Source organism: Megascapheus bottae, chromosome 8 (assembly GCF_031878675.1).
Source record: "Megascapheus bottae isolate mThoBot1 chromosome 8, mThoBot2.hap1, whole genome shotgun sequence".
Lineage (NCBI taxonomy): Eukaryota > Metazoa > Chordata > Mammalia > Rodentia > Geomyidae > Megascapheus > Megascapheus bottae.
The window spans coordinates 54441565-54468501 of NC_143516.1; the positions used below are offsets into that span (position 1 = coordinate 54441565).

At 40.8% G+C, this 26937-nt stretch overlaps 1 protein-coding gene across 2 annotated transcripts in view; it reads left to right on the plus strand.

The window, feature by feature from the left end:
• The first annotated feature begins 5685 nt into the window (after positions 1-5685).
• Rngtt (RNA guanylyltransferase and 5'-phosphatase) overlaps positions 5686-26937 on the plus strand; it is a 233839-nt gene continuing 212587 nt past the window's right edge. For both annotated transcript variants that reach the window (XM_090338447.1, XM_090338446.1), the window contains exons 1-4: positions 5686-5929; positions 11007-11116; positions 16237-16340; positions 16429-16517. In XM_090338447.1, coding sequence (XP_090194573.1) covers positions 5866-5929; positions 11007-11116; positions 16237-16340; positions 16429-16517 — 367 coding nt within the window. In that variant the 5' untranslated portion in view covers positions 5686-5865. The remainder of the gene's footprint in view (positions 5930-11006; positions 11117-16236; positions 16341-16428; positions 16518-26937) is intronic.

Consider the following 26937-nt stretch of genomic DNA (forward strand, 5'->3'; position numbering starts at 1 on the left):
AAATATCCACTGGGGGAAAAATTGAGAATAAGATGTGTCAACCTGGAAAAATTTTCTCCAGGAAGATAAAAAGGGAAGCAAAGAGTTTTTTTTTTTTAACTCAGCCTGGGTGCTGTCCCTGAGTTCTTTAGCTCAAGGGAAACACCCTACCCTTGAGCCAAACCCCACTTCTCCGTTTTCTAGAGGTTAATTGGAGATATGAGTCTCAGGTCCTTTAGTTCCCTGGGCTGGCTTTGAACCTTGATCCTCAGATTTCAGTGTCCTGAGTAGCTAGGATTACAGGAGTGAGCCACTGTGCCCAGATTTTTTAAAATTTTTTTATTTAAAGAATTTATTAACATATTTCCCATCCCTGTTCCTTTTTCTTCTATTTCATTTTAACCTGAGGGATTCCTTCTGAAATTTTCTAAGAGCTAAGTCCACATTTGAAGAGCTTTCTTTTCTTAGATTCCTTTTTTAATTAAAGAATTTATTAACATTGATTTTTACATCCTATTTCAAATGACGTGTTTAATAAACAAGTATTCAAGAAGGGAATCTCTATATACAATCACTGGCACTTAGATTTTAGAACATAATTGAAATTAGCTGAAGGTTTGTATGCCATAGATACATATTAATCTGTGTCATAAAACATTATGTCTATAGAGTCATAAATTTTTATGTCTATGTAGTTGTGTTTATATTTCCAATACCGTGTCCATAGCATTGGGTATGCAAATATTGAGTCACTGCTCTTGTACTGTTTGGATCTAATAGCTACATATTGAGGATACCATGTGCCTTTTATTCCTTTGGTCTTGACTTATCTCACTCTACATGATTCTCTCCAGATTCATCCAAAAATGGCGAATGCCATTATTTTATTTGTTAGTTGTGGGGCTTGAATTCAGGGCCTAGGCACTGTCCCTGAGCGCTTTTGCTCAAGGAGAGTGCTCTAACTTTCAGCCACAATTCTATTTTTGATTTTTCAGTGGTTAATTGGAGATAAGAGTTTCACCAGGACTTTTCTGCCCAGGTTGGCTTCAAACAGCAATCCTCAGATCTCAGCCTCCTGAGTAGCTAGGATTACAGGTGTGAGCTGCAGCACCACTTCTTGCTTTTTCTGTTTATGTAGTACTGAGGATGGAACCCAGGGCTTCATGCATGCTAGGCAAGGACTCTACCATTGAGTCAGTTCACCAGCTCTGTTTGTTTTAATTATTATAAAGGTGATGTACAGAGGGGTTACAGTTACTGAAGTCAGGTAAAGAGCACATTTCTTTTTGGAAACAAGGTTTCTTTTTATGTTTTTTGTTTTTCTTTTGCCAGCTCTGGTGCTTCAATGCAGGGTCTGGGCACTATTCCTGTGCTTCTTTTGCTCAAGTTGTTAATTGGAGATAAGAGTTTCATAGGGACTTTTCTGCCCTGGCTGGCTTCAAACTTCGATCCTCAGATCTCAGCCTCCTGAGTAGCTAGGATTGTAGGTTTGAGTTACTGGTGCCTGGCAGGAAGTTTTTTTCTTTGTTGCTGGTGTGTTACAGCTCGATTCTTGAATAAACATTAAGTCAGCTTATGATGTGCCTCACAAGTAATCTGCCAATGAGAATTACAGAAATTGCAAAATCTTACTCCTCTTTAGCCAAGCACGTATGATCCATTGTGTATGTGTTCTCAAGATAAAACTTGCTACCTTGGCAGTAGGTTAACATTGTTCAACTTGATTAACATTCTTTCAGAGTTTGTAGGGTCTTGGCAATTGGAGTAGCCACTTGTTTTACTTAATTGCCATTATCTGAAGGAAAACAAGCTTGAAAATAAACTTTTCCTATCTTAAAACCAGAAGTTACAGTCTGAAGCAAAGCCTCTGTGGGTTTGCTCAAGGACAACTAGGTGACAAGAGTTGGGGGCACTATCTTCTTTGATTACATTTCAGAAGATGGTTTTGTAGACTAGTAAGAGGCTCACTTGGCTCTGTGTGTGTGTGTGTGTGTGTGTGTGTGTGTGTGTGTGTGTACATGCACACTGCTACTGGGGCTTGAACTCAGGGTCATGTGCTGACCCTTAGCTTTTTTATGCAGGCTGGTGCTATGCACATATCTACTCTGGCTTAGGGGGATTTAATTGGAGATAATAATCTCTTAGACTTTCCCACCTAAACTGACTTTGAACTGTGATATTCAGATCTCAGCCTCCTGATTGGCTAACATTACAGGTGTAAGCTACCAACACTGTCTCACTTGGCTTTTAAAAGATTTATATGATCGTCAAAGTTAGGAGAAAGGATTTATTTGTTTTCTCAAGTAAAATGCTTTAAGGAAAGGAAGGTGGTAAGGAACTCTCCTTTTTGTCAGCGGTCATGTTTAGTCTTTCTGCCATCCATTTCTCTTGTTAAGATAGATGTTAGATGGAAGAATTTACAAAGGAAGAGAAGAAACAGTCAATAAAGGAGATGGTATCATATTAGAGAGAGTAAGTTGGAGGTTTCAGGAAGCCAGAGTGGAGGGAGCTATATTGGTAGCTATTTAACATTTTTTTCTTTAAACCAGACAGCAAAAACCTAGAATCAGGAGCCATGTAGGCAGAAATACTTACTAGGCAAGGGATTCCTGGAAGGGAGAGAAGCTTCCCACTCACTTACATGGCATTATCCTATTTTATCTTCTGCTGTGGGAAAATGTGTGCCATGTGTCCTTTCTGTGTATAGCTCTCAGGATGGATAAGATGCAACCTGGTAGTGGAATAAAATAACACACACACACACACACACACACACACACACACACACACACGACCTTAGAGTCAACAGCAACTGCTTACTAGTGGCATGAAGCTCTCCTTGTGCTAGGGCTAAGATTCTTGGGTTGTACCTTTTTTTTTTTTTTTGTAGGTCATGAGTCTTGAACTCTGGGCCTGGGCGTTGTCCCTGAGCTCTTCAGTTCAAGGCTATTGTCCTACCCCTAGAGCCACAGCTCCACTTTCCCTTTTTTTCAGTGATTAAGTGGAGATCAGAGTCTCAGGTTCTTTAGTGCCCAGGCTGACTTTGAACTGAGATCCTCAGATCTCAGCCTCCTGAGTAGCTAGGGTTAGAGGCATGAGCCACCACTCCTGGCTGGGTTGTATCAATTTTTACAGGATAGTTTCCAAGGGTTTTCTTATAAGAGGAGGGTGAGTTATCCTTCCACTATACAAGGCTCATCTTTTCCATCCTTGGATGAAGAACGAAGGTGAAACATTTGACCACTTTGGACATGGCACACACTCCACCCTGCCAGAGGGAAGGGAGCTAGTTGGGTATCATTTGGGTAGATTGCTAGTCTCTAAGGAGACTGGGGTCTTGTGCTGTAGGGAAGAATGACAATTCCACTAAAAGATGTGAATAGTTGTAATTGTGGCTTAGGTTGCCTCAAAGAAATAGCCAATGAGCTTTCTTTGTTTTATTTATTTTGATTAAAAAATTGTTTTAGCCAGTCCTGGGGTTTGAACTCAGGGCCTAGGCACTGTTCCTGAGCTCCTTTTGCTCAAGGCTAGCACTCTACCACTTAAGCCATAGTGCTTCTGGCTTTTTCTGTGGAATCAAAACCAGGGCTTCATACATGTTAGGCAAACACTCTACCACAAAGCTACAGTCCCAGACTATCTTATTTATTTATTTAAAATTTTTGTCGTACTGATGTTTGAACTCGGATAAACTGGTGCTCTTTTGCTACGGTTATCTTTCTTATAGTCTTATGATTTTATATAGGGCTGGCTTCAGTCAGTGGCCCTTCTGTTGTTATTACTATAGGTATGAACCATTGTGCCAGCTTGTTCTGAGATAGTCTCAACACAATTAAAAAATTACTTTATCCGAGGGGCTTGGTGGCTCACACCTGTAATCCTATCTACTCAGGAGGCTGAGATCTGAGGATCAAGGTTCAAAGCCAGCTGGAGCACAAAAGGACCTGAGACTCTTATCTCCAACTAACTTCTAGAAAATCGGAAATGAGGCTTGGCTCAAGGGTAGGATGGTAACATTGAGCTGAAGAGCTCTGGGACAACACCCAGGCCCAGGGGTAGGGTGGTAACCGTAAGCTGAAGAGCTCAGAGACGGTGCCCAGGCCTAGTTCAAGCCTCAGGACCCACACAAAAAAATTACTTTATTGTTAATATAGATGTGATATACAAAGGGGTTGTGTTTACATGAGTCAGATAATAAGTATATTTCTTTTTTCTTTTTTGTCGGTCATGGGGCTTGAACTCTGGGCCTGGGCACTGTCCCTGAGCTCTTCAGCTCTAGGCTAGGCCTCTGTCACTTGAGCCACAGCTCCACTTCTAGTTTCCTAGTGTTAATTGGAGATGAGAGTCTCATATACTTTCCTGCCTCTGCTGGCTTTGGACTGTGATCCTCAGATCTCAGCCCTCTGAGTAGCTAGGATTAATAGGAGTGAGCCACCGGCCCACGCAAGTATATTTCTTTTCATACAGTGTCATCTATTCCACATTTTCTCCTGTTCTATCGCTCCCATCTCCACCCTTGAGCTGAATAGTTCACTTTCATCAATGTCTAGTGTGTTCCACTGCTGCACTTCGTAATCCTTTCTCCTCCAGTTCTGTGCGTCTCCCTACCCTCTTGCAGATACATAGTTGTCAACTCACTATTGGGATTAAAAAAAACGTTCCCTGTATCCTTATATTCTTGCAGTTTATGTAGCATTGGTGCTTAAAGTCAAACTGTTACAGTATAATTACCACCATCTAGTTTTATATCTAATAATTTAATGATTTAGGCTGATAACTAGCCTTGTTATGGCGTTTATAAAATGCTTCCAAACACCTCTGCTTTGCTTGGAGGGCAAATAAAAAGGGCTATTTATTTGGTAGGCTGAGAACACCGCCAGAAATTTCCCACTGGACAAATCCCGCTCTGTAATTTGCACATATAGATATCATTATGACACAGGCCTTTCAAGACTTCAAAATATGCTTTGAGGGTCGGGAGTTTGGCCTAGTGGTAGAGTGCTTGCCTAGCGTACATGAAGACCCGGGGTTAAGTCCTCGGTACCACATACATAGAAAAAAATGCCAGAAGTGGTGCTGTGGCGCCAGCCTTGAGAAAACCCAAGGATAAAGCTCTGGCCCCAAGCCCCATCCCAGGATTGGAAAAAAAAATGCTTTGGAACTTTGCTCCATAAATGGCAGACAAAACTCCAGCACTATTTGAAATCATTTCCCATGCTACACCGATCCTCTCCAATGTTTTTTTATCAACAGCCTTTCATCGTTAGGACCTCTCTGATCCACCTTAGGGAGAATTTCCTCAAATACTAATAGAAGCCGGATAAGGCCAGGATAGCAGATTTGAGCTACGATTAACTATGGTTTTCATCCGTCACCTATGCCTTTATGAAAGCGGCAGGGTAGTACGCGGTAGAAAATTCCCGGGTTCCTCTATATTTTGGTGTTTCTCTCCCTGGTGTACTTGGAAGACATAAAGATCTAGTCTCCCGCCTGAGCCATCGCGCACGCGCAAAGGCAGACTAGGCGCGCTCTAGTCTTTTGTGCCCGTCCGGGCTGGGCGGGGCGGGGAGGGACGAGGCGTGACGGGGCGTGGTTTGGAAAGACCTGCTCCGCCCACTTGAGGTTCCTATTCTTCCCCTCTGACCTCGGAAATAAGGGGGCGGACCTTCAGGGGCGGAAGTCGCGGTGCATTGTGGGCTCGCCTCGAGCTTTAGAGTTGAGCCTGAATGAAAGTGGCGCGGCGTCTCTGACGTTAGTCCAGATAGGAGCCGGAGGCGTCTGGGTCTCGGCTAGGGTTCGCGGACTTCGATCTTCGGTGGTCGGCGGGCCGAGGCCTCGAGTTGGGGGCAGCCTACGAAGGAGGGCGGCTCTGGGCGGTCCGGAGCCATGGCTCACAACAAGATCCCGCCGCGGTGGCTGAACTGTCCGCGGCGCGGGCAGCCGGTGGCAGGTAACCGGGAAGGGACCGCCTGCGCCCGGCCGGCCGGCTCACTTCCCGGGGCGGCTGCCGGGGCCGCGCTGGGCTCGGCGGAGGGCGTCGGGGGTCGGGGCTGGAGCCGCGGCTGGGGGCGGGTCAGCCGCCTGGCGTCCCCGCCCGGGGAAGGCTGAGGGTGCGAAGGTAAACGAGGGGCGTGGGACCGGAGCCGAGCCCCCGGGAGCTCCGCGGCGAGCACCGGGAAGCCTGTCAGGGTTCCCCCGGCCCCTCCGAAGGAGGGGAGCTGGGAGGAGAGGGGCTGTTCCCGGGCAGCCGAGTGTGTTGACGTTGAGCCGGGGAATAGGGAGGATTTTTGTTTCTGCTTTTAAAATGACTTTTGCGGATTCGACACGTTTTTCTTTTTAAACACACGGTCAACTTTTACTGAAGTTGGGGAACATTCCTGAAACCATCCTACTTGTTAAGCCAAAACTCTCCAGGATTATCTGAAATAAAGTTTTTTACTTATTTGTTTGTTTGTTTATTTAAAAGACAGGATCCCACAGTATAACCCTGGTTGTCATCAAACTGTGTAGCTTAGGCTGGCCTGTAATTCAGATGCTCCTATCCCAGCCTCCGCAGTTTGGGCTGGACTTAGGAACTCAAAGCATTTTTTTTTGCCAGTCCTTGGGCTTGAGCACTGTCCTTCTTGGGCTTTCTCAAGGCTAGAGATGTACCACTAGAGTCACATCACCACTTCTAGATTTTTCTATATATGTGATACCGAGAAATTGAACCCAGGTCTTTGAGCATGCTAGGGAAGCAAACTCCGGGCCCGCATTGTTTTTTAATAATAAAATTTGCAGAGGAATACATGAGTTTATTTTGGCCATAGGCAAGCAGTGTTGATTAATACAAATTTTAAGTTGGGAGGATAGTATATAAGAAAAGTATTGGTTGCTTCTGGATTGATTGAAGTTGATCTGGAAAGTTATTTTATAAACCAACAATTTAGGATGGAGGAAGCTTTCGACATACATTTGGAAACTTGGCATATTTATTTTTTGTTCCAATTACTACATTGTTTAACTTACTTCCCCTAACTCTTTCTACATATTGCCCTAGGACAGTATGTAGGACATCTCAGAATTTTTCTCTTTACCATCCCTTCCAAGTTTTCTGTGTCTTTTGGTAATTGTTTTCTAAGGTAATTATTTTCTGTTATTTCAGTCACTATTACATTGCATTTTCTAGAATTTTTCTAATAAATGGAAACATTATACACTCGTTTTGGTTTGGCTTTGCTCTGCATTATTTTTGAGACTCAGACTTTTGAATGTATTAGAAGGTCATTGCTTTTTATTCACTGTTTTGAACACACCATATTCTGTTTATTCAATTATTCAATTACTGGGCTGTTGCCATTTTTTTTTTTTTGGTGCCTGTCCTGGGGCTTGAACTCAGGGCATGGGCACTATCCTTGGCCTTTGTCAAAGCTAGTGCTCTACCACTTGAGCCACAGCACTTCTGGCCTTTTCTGTGTATGTGGTACTGCGGAATCAAACCGGGGTCTTGGTGCATGCTAGGCAAGCACTCTACCAGTAGGCCACACTCCTGGTCCTAACTTTTGGCTTTTTAAGTAATTTATTGGAGATAAGAATCTCAGATTTATTTTCCTGCCCAGGCCGGCTTTGAACTGTGATCCTTAGATCTCAGCCTCCTGAGAGGCTGGGATTACAGGCATGAGCCACTGTTGCTTGAATTGATTTTTTTTTTAATTAGTTTTGGGATATTTGAGACCACAGAAACTAGCTTCTAAATTATTGTGATTAAGTCACTGAATTTTTTTTTTTTTGTAATGCTACTGAGGCTTGAGTTCTTCCTGGAACTGCTAGTCAGAGCTGCTTGACATTCTACTGTTTGAGGCATGAGCTATGCCTCCAGCCTATCACTAAACTTATGGGTGTGATTAGTTATAGAACCTCAAGCTTCCTGACAACCAACTGGATCTCTGCTAGTATTCAATACTGCTTTTTATTTGTGATGCTTATTGGAGGTGAAGTTAAATGTAATTGAATTCTTTTTTTTTTTTTTTGTCAGTCCTGGAGCTTGAGCTCAGGGCTTGAGCACTGTCCTTGGGCTTTCCTCAAGAAAGAGCTCTACTACTTAAGCCACAGCACCACTTCTGGCTTTTTTCTGTGTATGTGGTACCTAGGAATCAAACCCAGGTCTTTGCACATGATAGGCAAGCACTCTACCACTAGGCCAAAGTCCGGATTTTGTTTGTTTGTTTTTTTTAAAGGTATAGGATGGTATGGGATTTGAGAATTTTTTGCTTGGTCTGTCCTCCAACCATGATCCTCTTGATCTCTATTTCTCAAATAATTAGGATTATAGGTGGGAGCCACCATACCTGCTCCACCTGGCCTTTTTTTTTTTTTTTTGCCAATTCTGGGACACTGGTCCTGGGGCTTGAACTCAGGGCCTGGAGCTAGCTTTGAACCACGATCCTCAGATCTCAGCCTCCTGAGTAGCTAGGATTACAGACGAGTAGCTAGGATTACAGGCCACCACACCAGGCTTTCTTTCCTCCTTTTAAGCTAATTATAACAGAAATGCAAAACTAACACATTATTTAAACTAAATGACATTTCAAACACAGTAAAACTAATGGAATGCTACCTAAAAGAATATCTAAGATTGAGCCGGCATGTAATCCTAGCTGAGTAGGAGGCTGAAATCTGAGGATCACAGTACAGTTCAAAGCGAGCCCCAACACTAAAAAATGTGCGGCTCTCATCTCCAATTAATCACCAGAAAAGGGGAAGTGGGGCTGTGGCTCAAGGGTAGGGCGGTAGCCTTGAGCTGAAGAGCTCAGGGACAATGCTTAGGCCCAGAGTTCAGGCCCCACAACTGACAAAATTTTTAAAAAAGGAAAGAGTTTTTTTCCTATGGTCTACTGTGTTTGACCCCATTGCTTTGGGCCTATGATGTGTCAGAACAGGGATCACATGATGCAGCAAAGCTGATGCTTTCATAGTGGCCAGGAACAAGAGAGACAGAAAAAGGGGTTAGGGACAAAGGGTACATACATTGTGACCTACTTCTCCAACAAGGCTTATAGAATTTCTCTTACCTCGCAATAGCCCATTAAGTTGTGAATCCATAAGTGTATTAATCCATGAGAGCCCTCATGATCCACACACCTTCTAAAGGACCCTGTTTGCATCAATGCTACATCTGCAGTAAGCCTTCAACACAGTACCCTAGTGGGGGGGAGGGGCTTATCAAATAGATATCTAGACAAATTGACTACATGGTGATATCCTTTATCCTTGTTCTGTGATTCAGAAAAAAGGTAAAAAAAAAAATCAATCTTTCTTACAGAAATAATCACTGGGATTATATTCTGATAGTTTTTCAGAGAGTGCCTTTAGTTTTCATCCTATCAATATTGTTGAATATCCTAGCATGCCTTAATCCTGAGATGTAGTTAGGTCCATTAGATGGAGAAATTTCCAGCTTCGTTTAACGAAGAAAAAAGAAAAAAGTCCTGTAATTAGAAATTTTAAATAACTAGCTGGGCCGGGTAGTGTGTTCTTGTAACCACAGCACGTGGCAGTCAGTCTAGAGGACCTGAGGTCCAAGACAGCCTTGGCTACATTTCAGGACCCTGTTTATTCCTTTTTCTTTTTAGTTTCACCTTATTCATTTTGGGTCATGGGGCTTGAACTTGGCTTGGGTGCTGTCCCTGAGCTCTTCAGTTCAAGGCTACCGCCCTACCTTTGAGCCAAGTCCCCCTTCCTGTTTTCTAGAGGTTAATTGGAGATAAGAGTTTCAGGTCCTGGGCTGGCTTTAAACCATGATCCTCAGGTCTCAGCCTCCTGAGACCATATTAAACATAACTGTCTGGGACAAGGACTCTGAAATCCCTTTGCTTTATATTACTTTTTCATTTATGTATTCGTTCATTTCCTCAGGGCTTTTTTTATTTTTTTATTCTAGGCTTGAATTCAGGGCCTGAGCACTGTCCTTGTTTTTTTTTTTCCTCAAGGCTAGAACCCTACCACTTGAGCTACAGCACTACTTTAGGCTTTTTCTATGCATGTGGTGTAAACTTGCAGTGTAATCTGAGCTGACCTCAAACTCCTGATCTTCCCCTTTCAGCCTTCTGAGTATAGGGAATACAGAAATTAATTTCATTGACTTCAACAGTTTTTCTTTTTTGATAATACTGGGATTTGAATTCAGGATTGTTCACTTGTTTACTCTGTTGCTTGAGACATGATTCTAGCCGATATTTGCTCTCTTAATGCTAGAGAAAGCCCATGTGGGCTTGTCTGCCTGTTGTAGCTGGGAGCTGGGATGATGGTATGTGCCCCTATACCCAGATTTTTCTGTTGAGATGAAGTCTTCATGAACTTTTTGCTGAGGCTGACCTGGAACATGTGCCTTCCAATCAGCCTCCCATGTAGCTGAGATAACAGCCATGTGCTACTGTACCCAACTATTGGTTGAAGGGGAGTGTCCCCTCTTAAACATTTTGCCCATGCTGGCCTCAAACTTCAGTCTTCCAGGTCTGTTTCCCAAGAAGCAAGGATTATAGGTATGAGCCACTAGCAATTACCAAGCCAGTATCCTTCTTTTTTTTTTTTTTTTGGCCAGTCCTAGGCTTAAGCTCAGGGCCTGAGCACTGTCCTTGGACTTTCTCAAGGCTAGCACTCTACCACTTGAGCCTCAGCACCATTTTTGGCTGTTTTCTATGTATGTGGTACCGAGGAATTGAACTCAGGTCTTCGTGCATGCTAGGCAAGCACTCTACCACTAGGCCAAACTCCGGGCCCTGCCAGTATCCTTTTAATGCAGGGTTCCATTCAGTCGTAGTTTTCTGCTATATTGTCAGTTTCTACAATTTACTTTGTTCCTAAACATTTCAAGGCAGTATATTTTAAATAATTGTTTAGATGGAGAGTACTTTATGAACAGTTGCTCTTATAGAATATTTTCACCTTTAAGATGTTTTCAGAAGGTGGTTCTGACATAGTTATAGGATTTTAACCTGAAACCATTTCTTTATATAGTGAAAATTGTTACTCATCTCAATTTTGTTTAGGAAGATTCTTGCCTCTGAAGACAATGCTGGGACCAAGATATGATAGTCAGGTTGCTGAGGAGAATCGCTTCCATCCCAGTATGCTCTCAAACTATCTGAAGAGTCTAAAGGTAAGAAGTACTGATTGCTACTGATTTGTGCTCTACTGCTGGATATGACTCCGCACTCCCTAGACAGGGCTGTGGTTTGAACCCAGGATTTTATATATGCTAAGTGTTCTACCACTGAGCTAAAACCTTAGTCCTTGCCAGTCCTTGGGCCAGTTGTGAGGCTTTATTTAGGGTCTGGGATCTGTTACGGAGCATTTTGACCCACAACTTCACTTCTGGTTTTCTGGTGGTTAAGTGGAGATAAAAATCTTTTATGGGGCAGGGAGTTTAACCTAGTGGTAGAGTACAAGGACCTGGGTTCGATTCCTCAGTACCACATACATAGAAAAGTTGGAAATAGTGTTGTGGCTCAAATGGTAGAGCTCTAGCCTTGAGGAAAGCCCAAGGACAGTGCTCAGGCCCTGAGCTCAAGCCCAGGACTGGCCAAAAAAAAAACAAAACAAAAAAACTTTTATGGATTTTCTTGTGTGGACTGGCTTTGAAGTGTAATACTTAGATCTCAGCCTCTTGAGTAGCTAGGATTATAGGCATGAACCACTGGTGCCCAGCTCTAGTTCTGTTCTGTTCTTTTCTGCCAGTCCTAGGGCTTGAACTTAGGGCCTGGGCACTGTGTAGACAACCTTTTTGCTTAAGGCTAGCACTTTGCCACTTGAGCCACAGTGCCACTTCTGGCCTTTTCTGTGTATGTGGTACTGAGGAATCAAACCCAGGGTTTTGGGCATGCTAGGTAAGCATTGTACCACTAGGCCACACTCCTGGCCCTAGTCCTTGCTTTTTTGAGGTGTGTTTTGCTATGTAGCCCAAATTAGCCTTGAAGTCATGATCTTTTCTGTCTCTTTTCTTATGAATACTATGACTAAGAGGCATGTACCTTACCTGACTTAGTTAAAGGTTTTTATGTGAGCATAGTGTTTCTTCTTTTGGGATAAATGGTCACAGGCATGATTGCTAGGTCATACAGAAAAGAAAGGTGTAGGTTTATACAACTACTAAACTGGGCTGGCTCAGTGATATTGTGCTTGCCTAGCATGCATGAAGCCCTGGGTTTGATTCCTCAGGACCCTATACACAGAAAAAGCTGGAAGTAGCTTTGTTGCTCAAGTGATAGAGTGCTAACCTTGAGCAAAAGAAGCTCAGGGACAGTGTCCAGACCCCGAGTTCAAGACTCATGAAGCAGAAATAAAGAAGCAGAAACCTCTACCACACTGTTCTTCAGAGTTGCTGTACCATTTTGCATGTCTATTAGGTAGTTTGTGTGTTGGCCTCCCAACTTCCTTGCCATAGCTTTTGAGTACTGAGATTATAGTTATATGTCACCACTCCTGGCCATTGGGTAGCTTTGTAAGAGTCAATGAACCTTTGTATATTTTTACATTATTCTGTCAGAAATGTCATTTTTATTACAGCCTATGGCTACTTTGACAAATTATACACACTAAATGTCTTGAAGCAGTAGATGTGTGCTTCTCACAATTCTTAAATTGAAAATCAAAATTTTCTTTCTTCTGGAGGCTTGGAGGACGAAGTTTTCAAGGCCCTCTCCTAGCTTATAATAGTTACCTGTAGTCTTTGATGATCCTTAGATCACAGTGCCATTATTCAAGTCAAGTATTCTCTTACTGAGCTATATCTCTAGGCCTTAAAGCTCCATCATTCTAGGCATTGCCTCCATAGTCATAAGATATTTTTCCTGCATGTTTCTGTGTTAAAATTTCTGTGTGTGCCTGGGCGTGTGCACAGGCCCATGAATTACTTATTTTTGGACATTTTGGGGATTTTTGAGACCTCAGTTCCTTGAGTTTGTCAGGCAGGCATTCTTCTACTTGAGCCATATCCTTATCCTTTCAGTTTCCTTCTTATAAAGATACTGTAAAGATACTAGCCTCATTTGGCGGGTGCGGTGGCTCATGCCTATAATCCTACCTTCTCAGGAGGCTTAGATCTGAGGATCAGGGTTCAAAGCCAGCCCAGCACAAAAGGACTTTTGAAAATAGGGAAGTGGGGCTTGGCTCAAGGATAGGGCGGTCATTTGATTAGAATCCATCCTAACCTAGCATACCTCATCTAAACTTGCTCATATCTATAAAGAGCCTTTATTCTATTTCCAAATAAGTTCACAGTTATAGGTACTTGGAGTTAGGACTTGAATATGTTTTGTTTTGAGACAGCATTTGCTGTGTAACCCAGGTTCCATTGGAACTCCTGATCTTCTTGCCTTAGTCTCCCAGGTACTGGAATTACAGGGGTATGCCATCATGCCAACCAGACACATCTTTTAATTGTTGGTTGTTGGGCTTGACCTCAGGGACTGGGTCCTGTCCCTGAGCTTTTGTGCTCAAGGCTAGGGTTCACCACTTTGAGCCACAGCTCCACTTCTCATTTTCTGGTAATTGATTGGAGATAAGAATCTTACAGACTTTTCTGCCCAGGTTGGCTTTGAACCATGATCCACAGATCTAAGCTTCCTGAATAGCTAGGATTATAGGCATGAATCACCAGTGCCCAGCCAAGCACATCTTTTTACAGTAAGGACACAGTTAACGCATAACACCAATCTTTATGGCGTTTTATTTTATGCAGTTGGTAGCCTTACAGTTGTATATTATATTAACACAATAAATGATTTTTTTTTTTTTTTTTTTTTTACCAGTCCTGGGGCCTGAGGACTATTCTTGGGCTATTCTCAAGGCTAGGGCTCTGCTACTTGAGCCACAGCAGCACTTTGGGCTTTTTCTGTGTATGTGATACTGAGGAATTGAACTGGGTCCTCATGCGGGCTAGGCCACATTCATGCATGCTAGGCTCTACCACTAGGCCACACTCCTGGCCACATTCTGTGAATCTTATAGCTTACTATGTGCGTCATTCCTATGGGTAAATAAAGAGTCACTTAGATTTTTTAAAAAAACACTTACTTTCATTGAGGGAGCTTTGCTATATTTATATTTTTTATTTGTAGCTAATTTATGAAGTTATCTATAATTACATTGAAAAATCACAACTAACATCTGTAGAGTGATATTTCCTAGGAAATGTGTAGAAGTTTGGACTTAGAAGATAGGTATTTGGTTTGCAGGATTAATGCTACATGTAAAGTATATAGAACAGTTACTGTCGCAGAGTAAGGGCTTTAATAAATGGTAGTTTTTACTATGTGCAGAAGATAGTTATTTTCCTTATGCATGAGTTGGGATTATCTTATGAAAAATACTTTCATGTAACATGTGGATGCATATGTGTGTACAGATTCACATTCACATAAATATATTATCTATACAAATTTACCACATGCACATTTATACATGCAACTATATGGGGCATGTGGAAGCTAAGTTACAGTAGTTTTTTTTTTTTTTTTTTGTGGGTTATGGGGCTTGAAGTGGGCCTGGGTGCTGTCTCTGAGCTCTTCAGCTCAAGGCTATCGCCTCACCCTGGAGCCCAGCCCCACTTTCGTTTTCTAGAGGTTAATTGGAGATAAGAGTCTCAGGTCCTTTTGTGCCTGGGCTGGCTTTGAACCTGTCCTCAGATCTCATCCTCCTCAGATCTCATCCTCTGGAGTAGCTAGGATTATAGGGTGAGCCACATCCCCGGATCTCATGATGTTTTTTCTTCCTGAGCTGGCCTTGATCTATGCATAATCCTTCTGTTCTTAGCCTCAGCTGTGAGCCAATTGCTTGGCTGGATTTTTGTTGCATGTGAAATTTAAATGTTTTTGCCATTTCCTCCTTGTAACAATGGAGTTTATTCATTGTGTAGTTTAGTCTTCTTTAGACAAGTCCATGGTAAGTATTCTATCCAAAGCAACAACAAAAACTAATGATTTGATTTAAGCACTATAGGTTAATCCTTTTGTCTTCTTTCCAGACAGTATGTGTCTGAGAATGTGGTGGGAAGTATGTGAATTATCTGTTTATTATTTGGACTTAGTTCAACTGTTCTTTTTTTTTTTTTTTTTTTTTTTTTGGCCAGTTCTGGTCTTGAGCTTGGGGACTGAGCACTGTCCTTGGACTTTCTTAAGGCTAGAGCTCTACCACTTGAGTCTCAGTACCACTTCCAGCTTTTTTCTATGTATGTGGTACTGAGGACTTGAACCCCGGTCTTCGTGCATGCTACGCAAGCACTCTACTACTAGGCCACATTCCCGGACCAGGATGAATTCTTAAAAAATTTATTTTTCTTTTCCATGTGTTTTCTCTCACTTCTTTTTGGCAGAATTTAGACTTTTAAAATGATTGGATATTCTCTATGCTTCCTATTTTCACTAAAAATGAAGTATTACATTTTTTTTTCAGGGCTAGGAACATGGCCTAGTAGTAGAGTGCTTGTATTGCATGCATGAAGCCCTGGGTTTAATTCCTTAGTACCACATACACAGAAAAAGCCAGAAGTGGCACCATGTCTCAAGTAGTAGAGTGCTAGCCTTGAGCAAAAAGAATCTCAGAAACAGTGCCCAGACCTTGAGGTCCCAGGACTGTCCAAAAAAAATTAAAAAAAAAATTTTTTTTCAAACCATTACTTTGTTTTATATATCCAGGAAGAAAAGAGAAAAATTACCTTAGGAATCATTTTTAACCTTGCTTCAGTGTACTTTTAGAAAATAGGAAGGTTATGAATCAGACAGAGAAAGGATTACACACATATGTTTGTGGCCTAAATGGCTTATGTTGTCTTCTAAGGGTGTGCTACAGTGTTAGTAAACATGAGCAACTAATGCAGGTGGTGGTGTGCAATGCTGAGGAGATGTGTGGCCAAAGATAGAGCTGTGGTCTGTTTCACATGGATGCCACCCTTGCTCCAGGCTCCTGTCTTATACAGCATGGCTGTAGAGACAGATGTGCACCAAAGTATGCCAGTGTTGTTTTCTTTTTTTGAGTTGACTTTTGTGCTGTTGAGAGTGAAGTCTCTTTTGCTTACCTTTCTGTTTCTTCATTATCATATATGTTGTTTTTATTGAGTGTCTTAAGTAAAAATTGGGTGAGTAGAGGTTCACTGAAGTTGGTTGGTGGCAGGGTACACATAAACTCTCTCTTAGTGTAGATGGGTGATTATGGTATTGCCATTTTTAGTCAGCTTGATTTGGAACAAATTCAGTTACTAGTAAATCTGCCCTTTTTTTTAAGGTTAAAATGAGCTTGTTGGTGGATCTGACAAATACTTCAAGGTTCTATGACAGAAATGACATAGAAAAAGAAGGTATCAAATATATCAAACTTCAGTGTAAAGGGTAAGTTATGAATTAAGAATTCTTAAATGAAAACCTTTCACTGAAATTTATATTCTCTTCTTTAAAATTTTCTTTTCCATGTTGTTAGACATGGGGAATGTCCTACAACTGAGAATACCGACACATTCATTCGTCTTTGTGAACGGTTTAATGACAGAAACCCACCTGAACTTATTGGTATGTTTGACTTTACTATTGTTAACAATTTTGTTTCACATTTGGGCTTCTGGTCTCCTTTTGCTAGTGAGCTTATAGGGAAATTATATTTTTATTTTTGTCTCAATCCGTTGCCCATGCTGTCCTACTGTCTCATCTTCTAAGTACTGGGATTCTAGACATGTATCATTGTGCTTGGTATTTATTAAAGGAAGAGACTTTTGTGTGTAGCTTGTTAAGTCCTCTTATTACTTCTCTCTACGTATGCTATCTAGCAAAACTCTTAAACACTACATTTTTTTATTAAAGAATTTCTTAACTGATTTTTACATCATATTTCAAATGACATGTTTAACGAGCAAGTATTCAAGAAGGGAATCCATATACAATCACTGGCACTTAGTTTTTTTTTTGTTAAAGAATTTATTAACATTGATTTTTACATCATATTTCAAATGACATGTTTATGGCACTTAGTTTTTAGAACATAATCAAAATTAGGCTAAGGGTTTGTATCATAGATACATATTAATCTTTGTAATAAAACATTATGTCTGTGGAGTCATAATTAAACACTACATTTTAAAGTAATTTTGCGTGTTTTTCTTGGTGTAATTGTTTTCTTTGGAGAGCCAAGAGAGAAAAACTGATTGTTTTATATGTTATTAAGTTATAGAACCCATTATATAGTAGATCGAAGTAGAAACATTTGCTTTGACTTGTTAAGTTTTGGACCACAGATGTTGGCAGTTGTTTATTGTAACTAATAATCTGAAGCTGCTAACAGAAATTGGCTTTAGAACCTATTGATAAAATATTCTTATTTTAAATTTATTATTTTGTTTATTTATTGGCAGTTCTGGGGCTTGAACTCAGTGTCTGGTCACTGTCACTGAGCTTTTTCACTCAAGGCTAGTCCTCTACCACTTTGAGCCACAGCACCACTTCTGTTTTTTTGGTAGTTAATTGGAGATAAGTCTCTCACGGACTTTCATACCAGGGCTGGCTTTGAACCTTGATCCTCATATCTCACCTTCCTAAGTAGCTAGGATTACAAGCATGAACCATTGATGCCTTTTAAGCAAAAGGCACTGGTGAATCATGTTTAAGAACTTTAAGGTCTTATAAATATTGGTCAGCTTTTGTATTTTATATTTTTAATTTCAGAAAAGAGTTTTCATCAGCTTTGCATACTTTCTTGTAGAAGCAAACTTGTTGACCAGCAATAGATATTTCTGATTTATTTTAAAAAATGTCTTGGGTTTATAAAAATAATTAAGAAAGGGGCTGGGAGTTGGGCCTAGTAGTAGAGTGCTTGCCTAGCATGCACAAAGACTGGGGTTCGATTCCCCGGTACCACATACGTAGAAAAAAACCAGAAGTGGTGCTGTGGCTCAAGTGGTAGAGCTCTAGTCTTGAGAAAACCCAAGGACAGTGCTTAGGCCCTGAGCTCAAGCCCAGGACTGGCCCCCCCCAAAAAAAAAAAATTAAGAAATAGGGGCCAGGAGCATGTGCTTGCCTAGCATGAAGAGAGCCCTGGGTTCGATTCCTGGGTATCGCATACACAAAAGAAAGCTGGAAGTGGTGCTGTGTCTCAAATGGAAGAGCGATAGCATTGAGAAAGCCCAAGGACAGTGACCAGGCCCTGAGTTCAAGTTCCAGGACTGGCAAAAAAATTCCTGATCTAATTGCTAATTCATAAATGCCTGTTGACTGTTCAATTATCAGTTGATAATTGATGGTTGGTATGAGTGTGGGCAAATTCTGTAGGCTTAATGGAAATTTAAAGTTCTTGAAACATAGATACTTAAAACTTTCTCTAAGGAAGTAAGCACTTTAAATTCACATTCTCTTTACTTAATTCTTGGTGTCAGATGTTTGTTATTACCATATATTAGCTGCCCTAGGGAAGTACCCCTTAATTTTTTTTAAGTTATGGAGATACACAAAACATATCAATTGCGGGCTGGGAGTTTGGCCTAGTGGTAGAGTGCTTGCCTAGCATGCATGAAGACCCGGGTTCAATTCCTTGGTACCACATATGTAGAAAAAAGCCGGAAGTGGTGTTGAGGCTCAAGTGGTAGAGCTCTAGCCTTGAGAAAGTCCAAGGACAGGGCTCATGCCCTGAGCTCAAGCCCAGGACTGCCCCCCCCCCAAAAAAAAAACCCCAAAACAACATATCAGTTAACTGAGAAAAGTAAAATGAAATCCTACATACTTATTATTCAGATTTAGTAATAAATGTTTTGCTTCTTTTCATCTTCTCATAACTTTCTGAGTACTATTATTTTTGTGTGTGTGTGTGTGTGTGTGTGTGTGTGTGTGTGTGTGTGTGTGTGTGTGCGCGCGCGCGCGCGCGCGCGCTGCTCTTAGGACCTTGGTGCTGTCCTTGAGCTTTTTGCTCAAGGCTAGCACACACTATCACTCCAGCCACAGCTGCCCTTCTGGCTTTTTGGTGATTAATTGGAGGATAAGAGTCACAGACATTTCTGCTCAGTCCAGATTTGAACAGTGATTCTCCTCAGATCTCAGCCGCCTGAATAGTTAGGATTACAGGTATCAGCTACCAATGCCCAGCTGGTTTTGAGTATTTTAAAGGAAACTATATAAGCTATATAAATGCCTCTGTAACCCTTCTATATGTTACCCTGACAGTAAAATACAATTTTAAAAAATAAATGCCTCTGTATTCATTGTTAATTGATAAGGACTTTTAGTTTTTATAATCAGTATGTTGCTTGATTTTAAATCAAACAGAATAGTTTATGAACTTTTTACTATCCTTAAATCTAGTTTGTTTTTAGATTTTTCTCAGTTATCTAGGCTTTGGCACTGACCTTGAATTACTTTTTTTTTTAAACGCAACATCCAAACTTTATTTAACAAAAATAACATGTAAAGACAAACAGGCACTTATATTAAGAGAGAAATTTTAAGCACCTTACAATAACCTACGTGCAGTTGGATTTAACTGAGCTCTGTTGCCATGAAGAATATAGTTCATGCATAGGTATTGATGAACTGTGCATTCTTTTTTCAAGTATTCACTGAAAACTACTACCCTTATGCACACATATCCATTTGAACATATATCCATTTGAACAAGACTTTGTTTTTGTTGCTCTTTTGGATGAGGTTGTCTAAAGAGAAGAATATGGGGTTCTGGTTCATGAAGCATGTAATAAACCCAGCCAAGACTCTGTTGGCCACCAAGTCTCCTCCAGTCCTTTTGAGACATCAGATGAGTTTTGGGAACTTGATTAGAAAGTTCTCTGGGTAAACATAGTGCTTGGCAAAGTACTTATGAGTAGTAGATGTGCTTGTGGGCCATCTTTCTGGCATGCAAAGGTGGAAAACGAAGTTTGCCCGGGGAAAAATGGGCATTGCACGGACACATGTGCGCTGTCTGCTGGGGAAAAGACTCAACTCACTGAACACTTTTTTCATTTCAAATGTCATGTTTAACAAACAAGTGTTCAAGAAGGGAATCTCAATATACAATCACTAGCACATAAATTTTAGAACATAATTCAAATTAAGCTGAGGGTTTATATGTAATAGATATGTACTAATCTATATAAAAAACATGTCTATAGAGTATATGTCCCATCATAGATTTTTATGTCTATGTATTTATGTTTGTATCTCTAAGGCCATGTCCATAACCTTGGGTACCCAAATATTGAGTCATTGCTCTTGTACTGTTTGGATTTAATATCCACATATTAAGGATACCATGTACCTTTTGTTCCTTTGATCTTGACTTACCTCACTCTACATGATTCACTCTAGTTTCATCCACTTCCCAGAGAATGCCATTATTTTTTATTTTCTTTTTCCATATATTTTTTATTATAATTAATAGAAGGGTTACATTATATTCACCATATAGAAGGTGCATTACTTCTCAAACATTGATACCCTTTCTCATGTCATGGTCCCCATGTCCCTCCCCCCGCCCCACTCATCTTGATTTCCACCCTTCCTTATCCAATTTCAAATAACCAATTAAGCATATAGAAAATATATCAGATAACGAGGTGAAATATTGTAACAATATGAGATAACCAAGGGAAGGTAAAAGAGATGAGAGATAACATAGTACTTTAAGGACAACAATCACTCCTTATATGGCTTTTGTTTCTATATCCTGGAGGTCCTTACATTTAGCGTCATACTATTTGGCCTTATGTATCTAGATTAAGGTTTCTACTGATTATGACAAATGAGGGAAACCACTGAGCCTATGTTCCTTTGAGTCTGGCTTACTTCACTTTATATGATTTTTTTTCCTTTATTAATGTTGATTTTTACATCATATTTTAAATGACAGGTTTAACAAACGAGTGTTCAAGAAGGGAATCTCTATTTACAATCACTGGGACTTAGTATTCAGAACTTAATCAAAATTAGGCTAAGGGTTTATATGTCATAGAAACATTAATTTTAGAAAATAAAGCATTATGTCTATAGAGTCATAGGTTTTTATATCTATATAGTTATGTTTATATTTCCATTACCATGTCCACAGCATTGGGTATGCAGATATTGAGTCTTCGCTCTTCTACTCTTTGGATTTAATAGCCACATATTAAGGATACCATGCGCCTTTTGTTCCTTAGGTCTTGACTTGTCTCACTTAACATGATTCACTCTAGATTCATCCACTTCCCTGTGAATGCCATTATTTTATCTTGTCTGTTGGCTATGTAGAATTCCATTGTGTATATATACCACATTTTCTGTATCCATTCATCTGCAGTAGGGCATCTGGATTGTTTCCATCGCCTGGCTATTATGAATAGCAGAGAGATGAACATAGCTGAGCAGGTGTCCTTATCATATCTTGGGTTAGGATGTTCAGGGTAGATGCCCAGAAAAGGTATGGCGGGATCGTAGGGAAGGTCTATTTTCAGTTCTTCTTTTTGACCAGTACTGGGCTTGGGCTCAGTGCTTGAGCACTGTCCCTGGGTTTTTTCTCAAGGCTAGAGCTCTACCACTTGAGCCACAGCACCACTTCTGGCTTTTTGCTACATATGTGGTACCAAGGAATTGAACCTGGGTCTTCGTGCATGCTAGGCAAGCACTCTACTACTAGGCCAAACTCCCGGCCCTATTTTCAGTTCTTTAAGAAACCTCCACAACTGCTTTCCAGAGTGGCTGAACTAGTTTACATTCCCACCAACAGTGTAGTAGGGTTCCTTTTTCTCTACAACCCCGCCAGCAACTAACTGTCATTGTCTGAGTTCAAAATCTTGGCCATTCTTGTTGGGGTAAGGTGGTATCTTAGGGTTGTTTTTATTTGCATTTCCTTTATGACCATAGATGATGAACATTTTCTCATATGCTTTTCTGCCGTTTTAATCTCTTCTTCTGATAAGTTTCTCTTTAGTTCCCTTGCCCATTTAGTGAATGGTTTATTGGGTTTGGGGGGGATTAATTTCTTGAGTTCCCTGTAGATACTGGATATTAAGCATTTGTCAGATGTATTATTGATGAATATCTTTTTCCAGTTGGTTGGCTGTCTCTCTACTTTTGCGACTATGTTTTTATCTGTGCAGAAACTTTTTATTTTTAGGTAGTCCCATTTATTGAGTCTCTCTCCTATCTGTTGTGACCCTGCGATTCTGTCAGGAATCATTTGCCTGTGCCTATGAGTTCCATTGTCTCTACTACTTTATCATGTAGCAGTTTCACGGTTTCCGGTCTGACGCTGAGGTCTTTGATCCACTTTGAGTTAATGCTTGTGCATGGCGAAAGGCTAGGGTCAATTTTTAGTTTTCTGCCTGTGGCTGCCCAGTTTTGCCAGCACCAATAATTGAATAGATTGTGTTTGTTCCACTGTATATCTTTGGCTCCTTGTCAAATACAAGTTGCCTATAGGTATGTGGTTCTATTTCTGGGTCTTCTATTCTGTTCCACTGATCTTCTGGTCTGTTTTTGTGCCAATACCAAGCAGTTTTTATTATTATGGCTCTATAGTAGAGTTTGAGGTCTGATATTGTAATACCTCCAGCATTGCTCTTTTTGCCTAGAATTGTTTTGGCTATTCTAGGTCTTTTCTTGTTCCATATGAATCTTTGAATTATATCTTCTATTTCAGTAAAGAATGTCTTTGGGATTTTGATGGGGATTGCATTGAATTTGTAGATCAATTTTGTAGTATAGCCATTTTCACTATGTTGGTTCTCCCTAGCCATAAGCATGGGATGTCTTTCCATTTCCTAGTGTCCTCTTTAATTTCTTTCGTTAAGCTTTTGTAGTTTTCATTGAAAAATTCCTTTACATCTTTGGTTAAGTATATTCCTAAGTATTTTATTCTTTTGGGGGCTATTGCAAATAGGATCATTTTCTTGATTTGGCCTTCTGTTTGTGTATTGTTGGTGTACAAGAAGGCTGCTGACTTCTGAAGGTTAATTTTGTATCCTGCCACTTTGCTAAAGTAGTTTATTACCATAGAAGTTTGGGAGTGGAGTTTGTTGGGTCACTCAAGTAGAGGATCATGTCATCTGCGAATAGGGGTAGTTTAATTTCTTCTTTCCCTATGTGGATCCCTTTGATGTCCTTTTTTTGCCTTATTGCTCTGGCTAAGGGTTCCAGCACTATATTGAAGAGAAGTGGAGAGAGTGGGCATCCCTGTCTAGTTCCTGATTTTAAGGTGAATGGTTCCAGTCTTTCACCATTTAGTATAATACTGGCTGTAGGTTTTTCATATATGGCTTTCACTATTTTGAGGAATGTACCTCTTATTCCTATTTTTTCTAGTGCTTTCAACATGAATGGATGTTGTATTTTGTCAAATGCCTTCTCCGCATCCAGAGAAATTATCATATGATTCTTATCCTTAGCTCTATTGATGTGATGCTTTACACGGATTGATTTGCGAATGTTAAATCAGCCTTGCATCTGTGGGATGAAGCCTACTTGATCATAGTGTGTGATTTTTAAAATTTGTTTCTGGATTCTGTTGGCTAATATTTTATTGAGGAGTTTTGCGTCTGTGTTCATTAGAGAAATAGGTCTGTAGTTTTCTTTTTTTGTTGGGTCTTTCCCTGGTTTGGGGATGAGAGTAATATTAGCTTCATAAAATGAGTTTGGTATTACTCCTTCTGTTTCTATTTCTTGGAAGAGTTTCAAGAGTATAGGTGTTATTTCATCTTTAAACGTCTTGTAGAATTCCGCAGTGAAACCATCTGGACCTGGGCTCTTTTTGGTTGGCATTTCCCTGATTGCTTCCGCAATTTCATTGTAAGAGATTGGTTCGTTCAATTTGTTTACCTCATCATTGTTCAGTATGGGTAGCCTGTATTTATTTAAGAAATCTACTAGATTTTCTTATTTCTTTGAATATAGGCCCTGGTAGTACTTATTCATTATGGACTGAATTTCTTGGAAATCAGTTGTGATTGTTCCTGTGGGGTCTCTAATCTTGTTTATTTGAGTCTCCCCTTTCCTTTTTTTGATTAATCTTGCCAGGGGTCTGTTTATTTTGTTGACTCTCTCAAAGAACCAACTTTTTGATTTATCTATTTTGTGTATAGTAGATCTTATTTCAATCTCTACTTCTGATTTTATTTTTGTTATTTCTGTCCTTCTAGTTGTTTTCGAATTAACTTTTTCTTCTCTAGGTGTTTCAGTTTTTTTTTTAAGGTTGTTTACATGCTCTTCTTCTGTCTTTTTAATATGCGCTGGTAGTGTGATAAATTTGCCTCTGAGAACTGCCTTTGCTGTGTCCCATAAGTTCCTTTGTGATGTTTCTTGATTGTCATTACATTCAAGGAAGTTTTTAATTTCATTTCTGATCTGATCTGTTACCCAGGAGTTATTCAGAAGTGTGTTGTTCAGTTTCCAAGTGATTGAATGTTTTTTGACTTTGACTGCATTGTTCAGAATTAGTCTGACTCCACTGTGGTCCGATAGAATGCATGGGATTATATCAGTCCTCTTGTATCTGCTTCGGTTTTCTGTATGAACTATTATGTGATCAATTTTGGAGTGTGTTCCATGTGCTCCTGGGAAAAATGTAAAAAATTTCGCCATTGGGTGGAAGATTCTGTGTATATCTGTTAAGCCCAGCTGGGCTGTGGTGTCGTTTAAGTCGATGGTGTCTTTGCTTAACTTTTGTTGAGTTGACCTGTCGTTTGTTGAGAGTGGTGTATTGAGGTCTCCCACTATGATTGTGTTTGAGTCTATCTTGTTCTGTAATTCTAAGAGAGTTTGTCTGACGGATTTGGGTGCTCCTGTGTTGGGGGAGTAAATGTTTATAACTGTAATAGTATGGGTATGGATTGTTCCCTTTATTAATATGTAATGGCTGTCTCTATCTTTATGTACTGATTTTACTGAGAAGTTAATTTTGTCAGAGATTAAGATTGCTACTCCTGCTTTTTTGCATGGTGTATTGGAGTGGAAAATTCATTTCCATCCTTTCACTTGGAATTTGTTTCTGTCTTTGGTGGTTGAGGTGAGTCTCTTGGAGACAACATATGGATGGGTGGTGTTTCTTAATCTAGTCTGCTGATCTGTGTCTTTTGAATGGATTGTTCAGCCCGTTCACATTTAGGGAAATTATGGAGAAGTGGTCAGTGTCCATTGTCATTATTTATTTTTACTTCTAAGTTTCTTTCTTTTTTTCCCCCTTTTGTGGTTAGTGAATTATAGATATTTGCTTCTTTATGGGGGTTCTTAATGTTCTACAATTTGTTCTCGATTAATTAATATTTTTTGTAATGCTGATTTAGTGTGCACGTATTCATAAAGCTTCTCTTTGGAGTGAAATATTCTTGTTTCTCCCTCAAATGTGAATGCTAGTTTTGCTGGCTATGTCATTCTGGGTTGGCAGTTATTGGTGTTCAGGACATCAATGATATTTTTCCAAGATTTTCTTGCATTTAGGGTTTACATGGAGAGATCTGCTGTAATTCGATTTTTTTTTCCCATTGTAGTATAGCTCTTTCTTTGTTTTTGCAGCATTTAAGATCAGTTCTTTGGTATTCAGGTCTAGTGTCTTTACTATGATATGTCTAGATGAGTTCCTTCTAGGATCTTGCCTGTTTGGAGTCCTGAAACCTTCAACAATGTATTTTCCCTTTTGAGGTTGAGGAAGTTCTCTGCTATGATTTTGGTGAATAAGGGTTGCATTCCTTTGTCTTGAAATTTGGCCCCTCATCAATCCCTATTATACGAAGGTTAGACTTCTTTGCTGCATCTGCCAGGTCTTGGATTTCTCTCTGGTGGATTCTGACTAATCTTTCCAAGGTGGTGATTCTCTGTTCCAGCTCTTGTGTTTTATCTTCTGTTCCTGATGTTCTATTCTCCATCTCCGTCAATCTGCTGCTTAATGCCTCCATTTTTGCTTGAAGTGTGGACACTGAGCTGATCAAGTCTGCTGATAGGGTATTGAACGTTTCTTCCACTTCTCTTTTGAATTCGAAGAGTTCCTTGGAAATTTCTTGCTTTTGTTTTTGGAATTCAGCCTTCATTTCCAAAATTATCTCCCTGATTTGAGTCATATTTCATGTCTCTTCAGGTGTCCTTTCTTGGGATGGTGACATCTCTCTGGTCCTTTCGCTCTTGTTTCCTTTTGGGCTTTGTGTGGGACTTTATTTATGTATGTCGTAATTTGTCTGCGCTCTCCTAGGTATGGAGAACTGTTTTTGTAATTCGCTCTGTGGTCAGTAGGTGGCAGTCTTTACTTGGATTGGGACCGGTGGTTCTGGGAATCTGTGAATACCTGTGGTTCTCAGCCAAATTGATTCCTCTGCTGACTAGGTCAGAGTTTGCAGTTTTTGCAGGTGTTCGGCCTGTTCCCAGAGGCTGTGTGCTGCTGCACAACTAGCTCTCAGCCCAGCCAGTGGCCTCACAGTGGGCTGTGGGATGGGTCTGCGCGCTTCAGTCTCAGCCTGCTGGGCAGATGGTTGGTTTTCCTGCGCTGTTTCCAGGGGCGGGCTCCTGGCCAAGGGTCTGGAGTTTGGGGGTTTCCAGGCGCTCTCAGCTGGATTAGCTGGTTTCTGCTCTGTTCCCAGGGGCGGGGCCCAGCCGAGGACGTGGGCTCCAAGGGCGGAGCCGCGCCTTTCTGATTCTCAGAAGGTGAGCTTGGGTACTGGTCTGCCCTTCAGTTCCCTGCTGTGTTTCCTCTGCTTTGGCCAGAGTCTGTGACTGTGGGGGGCCGCTTGGTGCTGTCTTGCTGGGGATTCCCAGCTGGAGGGTGTCCAGCTCAAGATTTGAGGGGGACAGATGGTGGCTCCTAGACTCCCGCACACCCCACCCGCTTTTGGAAGGCAGGGTCTCAGCGCCCCCCACTGTCCAGATCCAGTGGCCTGGGACAGGAACCTATTGGGTGGGTGGTAGCCGGGACACCTCCACCCCTTTTGGTGGGGTGCTGGGTCTTAGCGCCCGTCCGCCTGTCAGTCTCCAGGCCTGCCTGTCAGTCTCCAGTCTG